Genomic DNA, 18453 nt, shown 5'->3' on the forward strand with positions numbered 1-18453 from the left:
TAACAAAACAGAATGGATCATGTAATGGTGAATTAAGTTCAATGTTGAAAATGGAAAACGACGCACATCAGGGAGGAACATGAGTACTGCTTCTAAATCTGACAAGCTCCAATTCACTTACATCATCCGGAAAGTAGAAACTGGGCCTTTATGTCAATATCTATGTGCTATCTCTAATCCTTCAGAAGCTGTAGTCAGAAAATAATAGAAGGCAAGAGGAATAAATAACATACTGGTGAATATCACGTGTTAGAATACCTCTACAAAACCTCTGGCATAGTGTACAGTATAAGCCTTACTCAAAAAAAGTGATGTGAATGTGTCTGTCCGGGGGTATGTTTGGGAGAAAAGACTTCCATAAAAACCAGTGTTTTGTTACACATGGATTATTTATTCTTGGAACGTGGTAAAAGATGGGTTAAAATCAACCAGAGTAGTGAAGTAGGGAATAATGTCAAGAAGTAAGCACAGAAAACACCTGCTCTCCTGTCTTACTGTACAAGAAATAGGAACTTTGTGATGGCAATCTCAAAATGGGTGACATGAAGTGTTTTGGTACAAATACTAAAAGTGAGCCATGACTCAGGAAGTGGATATGGCAGAAAATTTATTGAAATGTAAGAAAGAGTTAAGACACATCTACACTTACAAACATAATGAATATATTTCCCAATGCCTATAGTTGGCAAACACTGTATTTTTTAAAAAAAATTAAATCATTAAGTATCATGGTTTACAACAACCTCTAGACACTAGAAAGCAAACTTACATATAGTGGGAGATAGCCTACCAGTGCCAGGGTACTTGATTCTCAGGCACAATTTAGAATGTGTTTTGACATCCATCCTAGGCACTTCTACTCCTGTATATTTTGCAGCTCCTTTTGATAGGGTATTTTTAGATAACTGCATTTTGTCCAGCCATAGATGCTACTAGTCATCATGGAGCAGTGACAGGATATTTTAGTAACTATAGGTAAGAAGTGTTTAGCTTCATACAAGCCTTTGTGAGTGTCACACCTGCATTACCTCACCCACCATTTCACACAGGTGAAGCATAATTAACCTTCTCTACTTCCTGCTTCTGTATTTATTCTCCAACATGTTGACAGCTGGAAATGGGTTTGTGAAGCGCCCAACATTTCAGGTTCACAGAAGCACAGAATCATTAGGGTTGGAAGGGACCTCTGGAAATCATCTAGTTCAACCTCCCTGTCAAGGCAGGGTCACCGACAGCAGGTAACACAGGAACACATCCAGATGGCTTTGAACGTCTCCAGAGCGGGAGATTCCACAACTTCCCTGGGCAGCCTGTTCCAGTGCTGTGCTACTCTCAACGTAAAGAAGTTCTTCCTCATGTTGAGGCGAAACTTCTTGTTTTGTTTATGGCCACTGCTCCAGGAACACTGTACTGCTCCTCCTGCCCTTGTCAGCTGAGTCATTCCCAAGCTTTCCTGCCTCTGGGGAATGCTCTCAGTGGCACTTCTCCTTACCCCCCTGCGAGACTGGACTCAAGGTGTGGGCAGCAGAGGCGTGTCGCACCTGTCAGAGGTCACAGCCTCCCAGGTGCCACACTGGCCCATTGACATCTGTTTTCCCCATCACCATCACCGATGGTGGCAGAGTCCATCATGACGCCTCCTTCTCCTTCAATTCTTCTCCAATTTAATGTTTCAACCTGCCCCCGAAGGCAGGGTAACTGACATTCTTGGGATGATTAGAGTGAAACAACACTGTATGACTGAGATGTGCATATATATATATATATATACATATGTACACACATATATATGTGGATAGGCTTGAAAATCATTCTATAGATCCTTCTCCTGAAACACTTTGGCAACATATTAAAAATAGCTTCCTGCAGTCCTCTGAAGAATCCTTAGGGTTCTCCTTCAAGAAGAACAAAAACTGGTTTGATGAAAACAATCAAGAGATCCAGGAACTGTCGAGGAAAAAGAGAACCACTCACCAAGCGCACCTTGCACTGCCATCCTGTCACGTAAGAAAAGCAGCCTTTCGTCTTGCATGCAGCAAGCTCCAACAGAAACTTCGTGACATCCAGAACAAGTGGTGGATCAATCCAGCAGAAAAAATTCAATTATGCACAGATACGGGTGATTACAGAGGATTCTATGAGGCTCTGAAAACAGCATACAGGCCTACGTACCAGGTCCAAAGCCCTCTACTCAGCACAGATGGTCAAACACTTCTGACAGATAAAACCTCCATTCTGAATCGATGGTCTGAACACTTTCAGACTCTTTTCAGTACTAGCCATGTAGATCAAGACTCCGCAATTCAGTACATTACACAACAACCGGTGAAGAATGAATTGGATATTGCCCCTACTATGGGAGAAAATCTTAAGGCCATACAGCAGGTGAAAACTGGCAAGGCAGCTGGGGTTGATGAAATTCCACCTGAAGTCTGGAAACATGGGGGCCAAGCACTCCATGCTAAATTTCACGAGTTTGTGGTGCGCTGTTGGGAACTAGGCGAACTACCATCAGACACCTATGTGATGCAGTCATCATCACTTTGTATAAGAAAAAAGGAGATAAATCAGACTGTTCAAATTACTGTGGTATTGCTCTGCTCTCCATTGCCAGCAAAATCCTGGCAAGAATACTTTTGAACAGACTAATACCCACTATAGCAGGAGGAATTCTACCTGAAAGCCAATGTGGTTTCAGAGCCAACAGGAGCACCACAGACATGGTATTTGTTCTCAGACAACTACAAGAGAAGTGTAGGGAACAGAACAAAGGTCTCTATGTAACCTTTGTTGACCTCACCAAGGCTTTCGATACTGTGAGCAGAAAAGGTCTATGGCAGATTTTGGAACACTTAGGTTGTCCCCCCAAATTCCTTAAAATGATCATCTCACTCCATGAGGATCAGCACAGCCAAGTCAGATATGGCAACACACTTTCTGAGCCCTTTCTAATAACTAATGGTGTGAAACAAGGCTGCGTTCTTGCACCAAGCCTATTCACAATCTTTTTCAGCATGATGCTCCAAAGGGCCACGGCAGACCTTGATGAAGAAGTTGGTATCTACATTCAATATCGTACTGATATTTTCAACCTAAGGCGACTGAAGGTCCACACTAAGACCGTAAGCCATCTTGTCCATGAACTGCTTTATGCTGACACCGTCGCCCTCGTCGCCCACACAGAAGTAGCTCTGCAGCACTTAACATCCTGCTTTGCAGAGGCTGCTGAGCTTTTTGGGCTGGAAGTCAGCTTAAAGAAGACAGAAGTTCTCTATCAACCTGCACCTCAGGAAGTCTTCCATCATCCCCATATCACCATTGTCAAATCAGAGCTCAAATCAGTTCAGCAGTTTAATTACCTAGGCAGCCTCATCTCCTCAGATGGTAAGATTGATGGAGAGATAGACAACAGGTTAGCAAAGGCATATAGTGCTTTTGGAAAACTCCATAAAAGAGTTTGGCAAAATAAACACCTGAAGAAAAGTACAAAGATCAGTGTTTACAGAGCCATTGTGCTGTCTACTCTTTTATATGGATCCAAATCATGGGTCATTTACCGCCACCACCTTAGACTCTTAGAACGCTTCCATCAACGCTGTCTCCGTACAATCCTAAACATCCACTGGTCAGATTATGTGACTAATACGTCTGCTTTAGAACAGGTAGCAGTTATGAGTATTGAGGCCATGCTGCTGAGAACTCAGCTGCGTTGGGCAGGACACATCTCCAGGATGAAGGACCACCGCCTCCCTAAGATCATGCTTTATGGTGAACTTGCCACTGGCTGCTGCAAGAGAGGAGCCCTGAAGAGAAGATACAAGGACTCCCTGAAACAACATCTCAGCCTTGGTCATATTGATCAACATAATTGGTCTACTCTGGCCTCCAATCAGGAGGTCTGGAGACATACAATTCATAATGCTGCTGTTTCCTTTGAGAACGCACACAGGATCACTCTCGAGGAGAAAAGACAACGCAGAAAGAATCGTGTCTTGCCGATACCACCTAAGGAGTCCTTCTGCTGTGCTTTTTGCAACCGGACTTGTCTGTCTAGCATTGGCCTTTTTAGCCACCAGTGCGCTTATAGCAAATGTGGGTAGAGCCCTTCCCAAATCTTCATTCACAAAGCCTAGCCATGATGATGATGATAATGTATGCAGAGTTTACATTCTTGCAAGAATTGTAGTTCAATCTGCCACTGCTTGTTGGTCATGCCAGCTGTTATAAGCCCAGGTCATACAGGGCTGGGAAAGGTCAGCACTATAGCTGTTTAATTTCATCAGGAGTAGACAGTCCTCATTTGACTCACCCCAGGTGGTTATTGCATTTGAATTGGTCATTAACCCACTGAGGGTTAGTGTCTTTCTCTCCATTAGCCCTCTGAGGGTCAGCTTGACTTTCTCCTGGAGAAAACCTTTCAAGAGGTCTGGGTTACACCAGAAAAACTTTTAATGGGTCTGATGCTCCCAGGTCAATTCCAAGAGGAAAAACATCATTATAATCTCCTGACCTGTGACAGGACTTGAGGAAATGGCATGAAGCTGAGTCAAGGGAAGTTTATGTTGGATATTGGGAAAATGTTTTTCACCCAGAGAGTAGTTGGGCACTGGATCAGGCTCTCTAGGGAAGTGGTCACAACACCAAGCCTGACAGAGTTAAAAAAACGTTTGGACAATGCTCTCGGGCACATGGTGTGATTCTTGGGGTGGCCTGTCCAGGGCCAGGACTTGGACTTAGTGATCCTGATGGGCCCCTTCCAACTCGGCATATTCTATCATTCCACAATAATTCCATAACGAGGGGACAGTCCCCATTTGACTGGCCCTCGGTGGTAACACCCTTCAGCAGCCCACCGAGTGCCAATGTCCTTTTCCCCACTACCCCAGGGGGGTCAGTCGGACTTTCTCCTGGAGAAAACCTCGCGACAGGCCCGGGTCACGTCAGAAGACCCTAAGACAGCTTTGGACCACACCGATGACTCCACTACGACCCGATCTGTGAGGCCAACTCAACCCCTCACTCACCCCCCCTCTCCTCCCTCTCCCTCCCCTCTCCCTTCCCTCTTCCTTCCCTCAGTGCCTCGCGCCCGCCGAGGGGCGGAGGCCCCGCCTCCTGGCCCCGCCCCATCGCGCGCGCGAGGGGGCGGGGCCAGGCCGCGGGCTCAGCTGACTCGGGGGCGCGCTGGGGGCCGGACGGAGCGTGTGCGCGCCGGGCGCGCCCCCGACCGGAGGAGGGGCGGGGGGACGGAGGCAGCCCCGCCGCTCGTTCCTCATCCGCCTGCCGCTTCCGCCCGCCGCCGCCGCTCTTCTCGCCTCTCCCCCGGCCCCGCCGCGCCCCGCGACGCCCCTCGCTCCCTCCCATCGGGCACCTCCACCGGCTGCCGTCATCGCCAATCCCTCCCCGCCCCCCGTCTTCCTCCGAGGCGCCCCGGTTGTGGGGGTGACCCGCGCTCCGCAGCGCCCCGGGCCTGCCCGTCGCTCCGCCCCCGGGCCCGTCCGGTGACAGTCGCGACCGCCGCGGGAGGTGGCGGCGGAGGAGCAGCAGGAGGAGGCCGGAGCCGGGATGTCCGGGCAACAGCAGCAGCAACAGCCGCCGCCGCCGCCGCAGCTCCCCTTGGCGGCCGCCGTGCCCCCGCCGGCGCCGGGGATCCCCCCCTCGGCCGCCGCCAGCCCCGGCCCCGCTCCGGCCGCCGCGCTCCTGCTCCACCCGCCGCCGCCGCCGCCTCCGGCCACCGCGGCGCCGCCGCCACCCGCCACCGCCGCCGGGAGCGGCAGCGGCCCCGCGGGCGCGGGGGGCGGCGGGGCCGGCGCGGCGCTGGGCCTGCCGGTGGGCAGCGGCACCAGCGCCCCGGCGCCCTTCCCGCACGGGGACCCGGCCCTGAACGAGCAGGAGAAGGAGCTGAAGCGGCGGCTGAAGAGGCTCTACCCGGCCGTAGACGAGCAGGAGACGCCGCTGCCCCGCTCCTGGAGCCCGAAGGACAAATTCAGTTACATCGGCCTCTCGCAGAACAACCTGCGGGTGCACTACAAAGGTGAGGACGGACGGCCCGGGCTGCCGCGACACCCCCTGTCTGTGTCCTCCCGCCCCCCCCACACCCGATCCTTCCATCGGGCAGTGGGCACAGGAGTAACAATAACAGGAAATAACACACGCTCCTCTCCCTCTTTCTTCCCTGTTTTCCGATCCCGTAAATTGCCCCCACCCCCCCGTAGCGTGGAGAGAAGGGTCTTGTTTTCTCTTATTTCAGCTTTATTTTTCTCTCCTTTCCCCTCCCCCCGTTTCTGTCGCCGTGCGGGGAAAGGGGGGGAGACACAAGGGGCCGCCCCCGCCTCCTTATGCTTCTGGAGTGGGCATTATGTAAACTCCGAGACTTCCTCCGTGGATTCAGGTATCGCCAGAACGTTTGGGTCTGAGGCAGGAGAATAAAGGACGCTCGGCATGACGTGTCCTGTTTATGGTAATGAGCGAGAAAAAGAAGTGGCTGCCTTTTTTTTTTTTTTTCCTCCCCTCTCGAGAAGAGCAAGGGTTAAATGGAGTTAAGAGCAGCAAGCGTTAAGCTATTGAACACGGAAATGACGGGAGGGGAAAGCACAGAGAAAAACACGGTTTATTTTTAAACTACGAAAAAAATGGCTTTAAAAGTCACTGGTAACAGTCTTGCCTAACTATTGCACAGAGTGATTTGAGGGAAGGAATGACCATAGGGCTTATGTTAATAAAGGTGACTTTATAACTTTCTGCCAGACATTTCACAGTTAAAGTTACAGGTTTTCAAATAAAAGGTAGTAACCCCAGAGTAGGCTTTTGTAAAAAAAAAAAAAAATCAGTGAAAGGCAATAGAAGAAAAACTTGTGTTGATTGTTATGAAATATCATAAAAGCTGGAAACGTAAGTGTACACTCTGACCTGAAAAAACACAGACACATCTGGTGTTCTAGGCCCGAAGTCCTGAAGTAGAAGTGTTGTGGATTCAAAACCACTTTTGGGTTGGCTGTGAAAAACTGGATCTTTTGTCGGTCTGTAATCAAATGAAAGTAGTGGGAGGGGAAAAAACACCCGTGCAATTACCCTTTCTCAGAGTTTGCAGTGGTGAAATTCAAGGGAAATCTCGATAAACATGTAACTGTTTAATCGGAGAAGGAAAACGGCAACACAAACACATGGCAGGATTTGGCTGCCATGAAAAGATTAAATGTACTTTGGAACACTTTTTTTTTTTTAAATAGAGAACCTTTTTTATTACATACAAAATACTCGGTTAAAAGTGCTAAGTTTGATGCACCATACAAAGATAATAAAGGAGTTTGATGACTGTAGAGCAGGTTTCTGGGAGGCACCAAGTGATTTAAGGATGTGTAATTTAATACTCAACTCTGAATTTCCTGGCTTTTGATCAGTGTTTTATGACCTTGTATTTTTAGAAGCATTTTGTATTTTCTGGTGCTTAGTAGCAGTGGGTTTTTTGTTTTTGTTTTTGTCTTCTAAGATGGTCATAGCTTTATGGCCATCAAGTCCTTCTGCTCGTTTGCTTTGTTTTGGCCAACTCCTTTTGCTTATGAGCTAGAATTTAGATGTGGAACCTCTCTGATCTGTCAGGGTTATTGCAGAAGTATATTTTTAAGCTTTCCTTGTGATGTCCCTTTTTTTCCTCACTTACCTCCTTTGCCATAGTGTTAAAAAAAAAGAAATTCATTACCTCAAAGAAATTACAGGAGGCTCAGCATGTTTCTGAAGGAAATAGTGTGGACGCTCCACCAGAAGACATAAAGCAGGGTTAGAAGGTTATAACAATAAAATACTTTTACTCTAGTTCTTAAATAATGGTAAGTGATGAAGGTTGAAGAGTTCCTAGGTTAGCCCAGAGGACTGTGAAGAGGAGAAGTGCCAGTATAACATGTCTATGCTTTGCTTTTCCTAAGTGCAGGTGGGAGTGAATGCTTCTTAAGTGGCCTATCTTTTCTTCCTGGTAGTTTAATGAAGGTGGCTGTTAGGGCAACTCCGTGTTTATGTTACCGGCTTGGCACCTGGAGTTGCTAACTGGGCTAAGCAATGAATGGTATCAGGGCTTTCCTACCTGAGAACTGAGGGGAAAACCCACTAAAGCATTTGCTGCCTTTTCTCCTTTCTGGATCCTTCAACCCTTCTGAATACAATTAAAGGGAAGAAAATGAGGGAAGATAGCAAGTAACAATATGCATGTTACATTGCTACTACAAGTAGCATTGTCAAATATTTACAACTGATTTGTAGAAAAAATAGAGGTCTCAAAGCATCTTCTTGTGGAATATTGCCACTTTCAGTGCTTCTGAAGTTATCTAAGTAGTAGTGGAAGAAGGATGGATGTTTTTGTTGAAAGGAAATTTGAATCACATATTGAGCAGGGGTAAAGATCTGTTGTATTCTTGAGCAAAGTACTCAGATCTGTCCAAAGAAGCCAGTATCCTAAAGCAATTCTTACTATCTTCTATTACTGTACTATAGGTACCTTGTACACTTAAATTTTCTGCCTCTGTAGATTTCTATCTTCAGAACTGTTTTTCTGGAGTAATTTCCTCCTGTCTGTGACTGACAGGGGGCAGAAAGCAGTAACATCAGTGCTTTCCTTTCACTTTGTATGTGCTGGGGATAGTTGACTCTGAAAAAAAATGGGTGGGGAGGAACAATTAGGACAAAAGCTTTCAAAGTCATTTTTCATATAAATAGCTTCATAATTTTAATGTGCTGATGTATTGTGAGCAGTGATATTTTTGTTTCATTGGTTTGTGAGAGGAATGATGGTCCTCTCTATATAATTTCTGAAGATTCCTTTCATTTTCTTCCTTACCAGTGGACAACTTGTATGAAAACTTGAACAGCAGTAGATATCTCTTTCTGCCATTACAGCTGTGTGTACTGCATTTCTGGACCTCAAGAATTTTGCAAGCATCCTAAAGAATGCTTAAAAATGAAAACTACCAGAAAGCCAGGTATTGATCAAGTGGTAGAGGTTTAAAAAAAAAAGGAATGTAGTCTAGGATCAGAGCAGCAGCTCCTTAATTTTTGTTGGAGGTCAGCAAAACCCAAGGGTCAGTGCTCTTTTTTGTTCTCTCAGAATCATAGTGTTACTTAAAAAAGGAAAGGAAAACTTATATGGAGAAGTGTTTGAAGGGAAGATGCATTGACTGCCCTGTTGTTTACCAGAACAAGCCAATTTCTTTCCACAGTGAGCTATTCTGTTACAATTTTACAAATTCTAATTCTTGATTAGGAAGCTTTGTCAAAATCTGGATATGAAATACATATACAGTGGCATCAGTGATACTGTAATATACGAAAGATTATACCTAGAGTATTTTTCTTTTTCAGATGGACAGACATTTTTGTGTTGCTGCCAGTTAGCTGTGCAAGCTGATAGAAAGCTAACACTGTCCTAGTGACTGTTGTTCATGGTATATCTATGTAAGTGAGACAATGAAAAACGGTACTAGAAAAAAAAATTGTCATTTCACTTAATTATAATATTTGCAGCTCTGAGCAGTAGGTAAGTGGTAAAGAAAGCATAAGTATATGCTACCTGTAAAGCAATTACCACATAAAATGCATAGTTATTAAAGTGAGATATCTTAAAAAATATTCCTATGTATTTCTAAAATATTCAGAATAAACACGTGGGTCTTGTTGAAAAACAGGGATTTCATAAATACTGTATGTAATATGAACATTCCACTACACAGACAAGTTAGCTTTCCAGCAGATAGTGATCTATGCTATGTAGTATGAGGAGACAAAAACACAGACTCAATGCAAATTGTAACCATGGAAGAAACTGTGTACAGAATTAGGTAAAATCATGGAAAATCGTATAGTAGCTTCACTTAAGTTAGTCATGTGACAATTGTCCAAAAAAGGCTGAGGAAAGTTGTGCAATTTTGAGTAAGCTGCCATTGTGTGAACTTTTTCTAATGTATCACAGGCCAGGAAATCTTAGCCAGACATTTATTTACACTGCAGTTGCCTTTGAACTGTCTGTAGTGCCAAACTAAAAAACAAAAATAAATTACTTTTCAGTGCAAACTATGCATTACATTTTCTATAACAAACTGAGGAGAATTCCATAGTAATATTTCTTTGTTGTCACTCAGTGATACAAGGATGGTGTCAATTTTTCTGGCAGAAAACATGGTACATTCAGTACAGTTTGCCTGCTTTGGACACCTTAGTAGCTTTGAAATGTCTTGCTTTTTTAAACTGGGGAAAAAGTTAAAATTAGTAATTTGTGTCTTTTTTTTTTTTTCTTAGAATCATTTAGGTTGGAAAAGAGCTCTAGGATCATTCAGTTCAACCACAAACCCAACATTGCTGAGTCCACCACTAAACCATGTCCCCAAGTGCCACATCTACAGGTTTTGTAAATACCTCCAGGGATGGTGACTCAACCACTTCCCTGGGCAGCCTGTTCCATTCTTGTCTCAGTGAAACTTTCCTAATGAATTCAGCAGAAGATTAGGCCTTGATTATTTTATTTTTGGCAATGTGAGCAAGTCATTGAACCACCTGTTGGAAATAACTGCAGTTCAGCTTATGTAAACTTCATTTAAGGATTTAAACTGGATAAACACGCTTACTTTTGTCTAGGTAGGCACTCCCATAGACTTCTTTTGGACTATTTGGTGCATATGCATTATACACTTACATTTAGGTTCAAACATTATCTTTTTTGAAAGCAGAAATGGCGTCTCCAAACATGTTTTTGTCTTAATTAGCTTTTTTCCAAATAAATGGAATTTAAATTTAGATTAATTTCAATGTAATTTTGCTAAAGGACCGGTGATACTATTTTTACTAAATATCATCAGTGTGAATGCTTAAAAAATGAAATAAAGCATGGCTGGCTCATAGTTGTGAAACAGTTCTAATGAAAGCCTGAATGAAAACAGTTCTGGTAACCGAACTTAGCTATGATCTGGTTTGCACTGTAAATGTTGAGCTGTGTAGACCTCTTTTCCCTTCTTTGCCTCAATGCATCTGTTTGCAGAGTTCTCTTTTTTTGATGCTGAACATTATTAATTTTTAGTGTTAAATAAGACAGACTTTAAAAGTGTTATTTTACATGCTCTAACTATAGCTTGTGACTATGAAAGAGGTATGTTTTGAGGAAACATAGGGCAGTATTCATGTGATCTACTTCAGGTGTTTGGAACCTCCGATTCAGAAGTTCAGAGTTGGGTGTTGAACTCCTTTTTTTATTCATAGGCAAGGAAGTGAGGATTCAGGTTACCAAAGAATGTGGCAGCAGTTTAAAACATCAAGCTAATGGGCCATTCAGCTCAGAGTCCCATTGGTGACTGGTCATAAGTGAGTGCCTGTGAAAAAAATCTAAAAACATCTTGGGCATATATGGTGTATGTGTGTTTCCCCTTTCGGTTTCCAGCCATTTTAAGCTGAGGGACATCCTGAGCTCAAGGCAGTGTCTCAATTAACTTCTTTTCTAGATGTTTGCCCAGTGTCCTCCTGAACAAACATCTATAGTATCCTTTGGTAAGAAATTTTGTAGTTCAACTACCTGTTCTGTAAAGAGCCTTTTCTTGTTTTAAAGCTGGCTGATAACTAGTGTCTCTTGATTCCTCACATATCCAATGTAGCTTGGTGGTACTGAAAGTCTCACCTTCTATGTTTAAATGATGTAGAGATTGGAATATCTGAAAGTATTTAACTGCTAGATGATGTTGAATTTTCTGTTAGACATAATAATTGTATGTAACTACAAATAAAAGCAGCATACTCAAGTAGTAAAACAGGATTCATAGGAGGTTATATTAAAAGGACAGCAGTTCTAAATTTAGGATGTCTTCTGTTTTAATGGGATGAAAGTAGTTCTGGGCACTGACTTCCCCAAGCATGTTGCTTCACCACATGAAGTGTTTGTCGATACTGGTGAGGTATCCTGTTACTTCTGCCCCTGTGTTGACCTCTTATTTGCAGTGTGACAGCTGTGTGTGGCTGTGTTGTGAACTGGATCAGGGAACTGATCTGCCGCTTAAAAAAATCTGGTAGGTTTCTTAAAGCCCGATCAGCTAATCAATCTGATTCCTGGTATGTCCTTGCAAATAGCTGCCTGGATTGGGAATGGGGTGAGAGAAGGGGAGTTTCAGGAAGAGGTGCTAAGAATACCTTAAATAGATATTGTTTCCAAACACTTAGATTGTGATTTCACAAAGCAAAGTCTGCTGGGTAATAGATGTACATTTTCAATAATATTTGGCTAGTTCCTACTACTTTAGTTTTTTCTGTGTGGAAGACTTTCCCAAATAAGGAGAGTGACTCAGACTGAAACTACACAGATTGTCAAGAGCATAGAGTAACCAAGGGAACTTCTTTTCGGTCTATTTTAAAATAAAAACCTAAGGACATTTAAAAGGAAAGTATTTTTCCTTCCTCTTACCTTTCTCTAACTAATGCATCATTTAATCAGACCTATCTGAATTTAAGGGATATCTTAGGAGTTTAATGTTCTGCCCTTTTAGCTGAAGGATTTCTGCATACTTATAAATATTCTAATTTATACTAGCTAAATAGTGAGCTACCAGCACTCAAAAACCAAGCAAACCCATGGAAGCTCTAAGTTTATGTACTTAATTATTATCTTGGTTGTCACAGCCTGAGGAAATAGCTTAGAAGTAGTGAACAATAAAACATGTACACTGTCTTGTGTGTGGAGGAGTAAATGACTGGTTTTTCCTCATGTGAGACTTCAGAAATCAACATGCAAAAGGTGTGCAATAAGCTTAAAATTGTAAAACCTGTGAGGTGACCGAAGGATTTTTATACAAAATATTTAATAATACTAATAACACATTGAAGTGGACATTGGATTTGTACTCAGAAAAGTAATAGTTGGCCTATTGCCCTAAGTTAGTAGCAGACTGGGGTGAACTATTTACATCAGAAAAACTTTGTAGGTTAAACCTAATCTCAGTGAGTGAAGAATTCGTGGTGTGCTAATAAAGTTTTGATTGCAGGTGCAGCCATGGTGAGAGTTCTCCCTGGCTGAACATATGCCATTTGTTAGGAGCTGGTTGGTGCTGGCTCTGCAGGCTGATAAGCGTTGACCGTTTTATGAGCATTTACACTGGAGAGTGCTGTGCTTAGAGGGTCTGTACAGGTTAGTGCCTGACCTCTGTGCTTGGAGGTTCAGTACTGCAGGCCAGCTGGGCCTGATCTTTCTGGCTGCCTATGCTGTCATTCTGCAGTTTCTTCTTTGCTGTGTGACCTGACTTGCTGCACTTCAGACATAATTAGTCTGAGCCTAAACAGTAGTAATTCACTGTTAATGCCACTGGAAGGAGCATGTTTGGTTGTAGGGTTTTTTGCATATGCAGATCAGTTGCTGTGCAGGTGCAGTAGGCCTCCTTGTCTGGACTGGAGATGACAGCTGGAGTGCAGCAGCACAAGTGATTTGTACAGCACACTCAGAACAGGCAGCTCTTTTCATTGTGCCGCAGATCCACATGGAGAAGTAGGCATGGGATCTGTCTGAAATATTCTTATGGCAATGAGGGTCTGTTGCTGGTTGCCATCTTACTGAATTACCTTATCTCCTGCCAGAATCCAAAATACTTTCCAACTTGCTTTTTAAAACCATTTAAACGATGTCCTGTGTGGTCTTCACCTGGGAGACACTGAGCTTGCTTGAATAGGTTGTTGCTATAACAAGTCGTACAGTCAAAAGCCTTCTTCGAAGTTGCCTTTGGAACAAAGGTCTTTGAAGAGGGTGGCACATTCAGAAGAGGTAGTCGTAGTGGAGTGCAAGTGGCTCTCCAGCCTAAAGGCTGAAAATCCTGAGAGTAGACAAGAGCTGGCATTGGGCATTCTTCTTGTGGCAGAGCTAATACGTTGTGAGCCTTGAAAGAAAAAGGAATAGGAGCTGTATGAGCTCAGCTGCAGGCTTTAACACTTCATGCTTTTCTGAAATAACATTCAGAATGTGGAAATCAACGATGATTAGTATGTTCTGTGTAATGACTGATGTTTATTCTGAAGGACATTAGAATTAAAATATCTTAAATAACTTGTAGAGTCAGAAGCACTAAGTATTAGATTAAACTCTCATGTCATGTTCCAGTCTATAAAAATGAGTAAGCCCTGTGCATTTGCGAAATCATACCATTCTTTCACACCCAGGGGGGCTTTTGTCCAGTATGTTATTTACAGTGGTGAAACTTTTCTCTGGTTTCCTTTCAAATAATTGTTGGACCTTTTAGAATACTATATCCAGAACTTCTCATAGCATGCTTAGTTGCAATACAGGTGGTTACAATGAAAATTTAATGTTGGAAGAAAATATTCTAGCATCAAAATCAAGCTGATTAGAATATCGTGTATTTTTTGCTCGTTACATAAGCCTTTTGTTTTGAGTAGTGGCATGCATACCTTTGAGTCACCTTCTGCAATTATATACATTTTTGTTGAGTTTTGAATGCCGGTTTTTTTCAGGTCATGGAAAAACTCCAAAAGATGCTGCTTCTGTTCGAGCTACACATCCTATACCTGCGGCCTGTGGCATATACTATTTTGAAGTTAAAATTGTCAGTAAGGGAAGAGATGGGTAAGCATTGAGTATATTATTAACTATTGCTTGAAATACTGTCTCGCACCATCTTTCTTTCAGTGAACAGATGCCTTTGGTATCAAAACATATTTTCATGTTTTACCACTTTATATAGCTTGATTCCTTATTCTTGAGAAGTTGCAATCTTATATTTGGTTGTTTTAAGAGAGCGGTATTTATGGCAGTATTTATTGTCCACAAATCAGTGTACACAATAAATACCATAACATCATCTCATTTCTAATTTGAAAAAAAGTTAGGATTTGAATAATCATAGTTTGACCCTGTCCTTACCTTTAAAGATGTTGTGGTTTTAGCTGTATGGATTTACAGACTTCCATATAATTTTTAGGAAGATTTTAGGGTGTGCAGCAGACCAACTTACCTCCTTCAGTGTGGTCTTTTCATGGATGTCATATCAATTTTGAAACAGAAAGTTATTCTTAAGGGTATATGTTGAACAGTAATAAGAATAAAGGGAAATGGTCTGAATAGGTGTCTGGGAATTTGTCACCCTATGGAAAGAAGAGGAGTTGATGAGTAAGAAGCTGATGCTTCCTGAAATCCATCTAACTATGAATCTATTGAAGCACAAGGGATACCATACTTTTAAGTCTACAGAGGCAGATAGAATCTCACCCGGGAAGGTCTTGAAGTGCTAATGAAATCCTTGCTAAACCACCTTAATTCATCTTTCACTGCTTTTGGTAGAATATCTGCTTTAATCCCGACACACTGATTGTGTTGGCTGTGTGGAACTACCAAAGCAGTAGGTCTTTCCAATCTGCTGTAGTATGCTGTCTGGTTCTACTTCAAGGTTCTAGTCAGGACTGATTGTCCCTGTTTTGAGTACTGTACAAGCATGTTGCAGATGCTTATGTCTTGTTGTGAAAATAGATATTGAGAGAAAAGAAAGATTTGGTAGCTCTTTGGATGAAATCTTTGTCTTTTCTTTGTCTTGCTGCAGTTTGTTTTTTTCATTTTCCCAGTGTTCCACAAGCCTTCTGTAAGTCATAAGCAGTATTTAAAACTTTTTTGTTTTGCTTACAGTACTGTATAGAGGTATGTTGAAAAGAATAGCCTATCACTGCTGCTGCTTTGTAGGGGCATTTATGAGTTTGTTGTTATTTCTGTTCCCAAAAGTTATCTGTGGTAGGTTTCTTTGCTATGAAAAACTTACTTCCATAGCTACTTTTGTCACACTTTGAAGACCTAATTATTTTTAAATTGAAATTATAGACATTAGTGTTTCAAGTAATATTTTGCTATTGATTTTAGAAACGCCTTTTGTGTTGGGTTGTTGTTTTTTTTTTTAATTTTAGGAACACTTTACAAAAATTACCCTGGTGCTGGCAGTTAAGGAGAAGTTCTTACTGTGATTTGCTAGTGATGTTCATCTCTTCTTGAAATAGGTTTCTGCCTGCTTAGTTTGGAAGCTGCCTTTTTTGAAGCAGTGGATTTCAAAAAATGTCCGTGTGTGTATATCATTTTACATAGCTCCTCTAACACTTTACCTTAGATATTTTTGTCCAATTTCTAATTGAGTAGACTAATCAGGGGAATCCTACAAAACAGGAAAACACCTTTGAGTAATTTTTTTCAAGGTTTTGTTGTTTAAATGGTTATTTGTGAGATGTACGTAGCTAAGACTTGTGAAGTTGCCTGCTGAGATGGCTTAAAAAATGGAGGGTATGTTTTACAGTTAATGATAATACATACTGCCTTGTCCTTGCTTCATCCTTATGACCTTTTTAGTGTCACTTTATGAAACATTACCTGCATAGTGAGCTGAGATGTTAATTTTTTTCATTGTATAAGATAGTATGGATGCTGGGAAATACTGTGCACAGAACCAAAGCCAAATCTAGCTAGGCTGATAAAGAGCAGGAGTCAACATGTGGAACCTCACTGGATGTGTGTATCTCTAGACCTTCCTTTCAGATGAGATGCAGGATGAATGTCTTACAGTTCAGTGTTATGCTGCATTCAAACTAGTACATTTTCTGTAATAAGTAATCTGGGGAATTTATTGCAGAGAAATAGAAGTAGGACTAGAGAAACCAGTTTGTGTCTGATAGGGTTTATTAGTTCTTTTTCACTGCCTGTTGTGCTTCACCTTGCTTGCCTCAGGTACGTATTTCCTCCTCCCTCTGCCCTTTATGTGGCATCTGGTAATGGGAACAGAGTTCAGGAAGACCATATCTGTAGAAGACCAGCATGTAACTAATAGGTCAATTAACTAAAATACCTTACTGTTGCAAAATCATCTGTTCTCAAGGTCTGAGACTAACTGTGGAAGCACTACAGCTGTATCCCATAGTAGTGTTTAAAATAAATCCTAGACTAGCTGGGACAACCCAGATATCTGTCTGCAAGCTGAAGTACAGCTTCCAACTTTCATAAATGTCAATTGATACTTTAGTGGTGTTTATTTGGAGTTCCCTTTGGGTAATAGCCTTTACTACTTATATTTATTTTTTTTAATAAACTCGACTAAAAGTATTTAGTCCATGTACTACTATATAATATGAGTAAGTCTAACAGCATTCTTGCTTGTGTTCTCTACTTAGCATGACTTGCCCTAAATCATCAAAAACCTTTACTAAAAACCTACTCCAGGAGATTTATTTTTTGTGCTACTGTAGCACTTGATGGTGCTGCTCCTGGAATCTGATCTTGCATATCTCAGAGTTGCAGGGCAATCACAAAAATTCTTCTTCTCTAAAGAAGCACAGCACTTAGGGCATGGATATGGCATGGCTTCCAGTATGGCTTGTTGTGGCAGTCTGTGAGTGAGAACAGCACTGGTTTTGTCACGCTAATGACCTAGATCATTAAATTCTTTAATGTATTTCGGGGAGGTAACTGTCTTGAAGGTGCATAACGTGTTAATTTTGCAAAGTTCACGACCAGCTTTTTAGGGCGTTATGAACACAGTGAAGAGGGTGTGAAAACAATTTTACTAGGAATTAAGAACCCGATATGGAGGTTGGTGCTGCAGAGCAGATGAAGAGTGAAGTTACTTTTTGATACCTCAGTGTGGTGTGATAGGGTCAGGCAGCAGCTGATGGTAACAGATGAGAAAAAGAGAAGTGAGCATTAAGGTCAATAAAAGTAATAAGGTTGAAATAGCATTCAAACAGAAACTGTCTTGGTATTTGTACAGTGTTTGGCACAAGAAGTCCTAAGTTCTACTACAGCAGTATTACACGTGAAATAATTATTTTTAAATCCTTGTTAAAAGTGCTAACAAATTGTCATGTTGCTTCTTAAATATTTTCTATTGGTCTTTATTTCTTCAATTTTCTTTCTTAATTTCATGTTGTCTTTTGTAGTCTAAGAGCCTCTATTTATTTGTATTCTCCTTTTAAACTCTTTTGCTGTGTTTTGTTTGGTGTCACATGGAACATTGTGGACAGTAACAGGAGATGAGTAATGGGTGTAAGTATGGGGAACAGTACCAAGGTGTTGATTAGAAAGTATGGTAGGAAGGAGAATATTAACTGCAGTAGATTATATCTGCATCACTGTTGAAATGTCCAGTTAATTTAAAAATAAATAAACACATATATGTGTCAAAAATTCTGGCATAGATGAGGCACCTAAGAGATTTAGTTTTAAATTAAACCATTTTAACCTTTTACTGCAGCCCTCATTTGTAATTGATCAATCAGAGAACCAGAAGTAACATAAGTAGTTTTTATTCTGTAACTTCTTAATACAATACTCAAGGGAGTGAGATATGCACAGTGTTGCCTTTTGCATAGAACTCTAGTTTCATCTAAATTTCTAGAATAGGATCTTAATTAAAGCAAACTACATTGGCAGTCTAGGAATAGGAATGAACAAGGGTGTGCTAAGTTCTG

General features: G+C 41.9%; 1 protein-coding gene across 1 annotated transcript in view; it reads left to right on the forward strand.

Moving 5' to 3' along the window:
- Window positions 1-1612: 1612 nt before the first annotated feature.
- RANBP9 (RAN binding protein 9) overlaps window positions 1613-18453 on the forward strand; it is a 44387-nt gene continuing 27546 nt past the window's right edge. The window contains 6 exon segments of the mRNA XM_017808384.1: window positions 1613-1694; window positions 5077-5516; window positions 5519-5647; window positions 5649-5777; window positions 5779-6031; window positions 14473-14584. Of these exon segments, the coding sequence (XP_017663873.1) occupies window positions 1613-1694; window positions 5077-5516; window positions 5519-5647; window positions 5649-5777; window positions 5779-6031; window positions 14473-14584 (1145 nt within the window).

The sequence above is a fragment of the Lepidothrix coronata genome, unplaced genomic scaffold (genome assembly GCF_001604755.1).
Source record: "Lepidothrix coronata isolate B3197 unplaced genomic scaffold, Lepidothrix_coronata-1.0 Scaffold23, whole genome shotgun sequence".
In the NCBI taxonomy this organism is placed as follows: domain Eukaryota; kingdom Metazoa; phylum Chordata; class Aves; order Passeriformes; family Pipridae; genus Lepidothrix; species Lepidothrix coronata.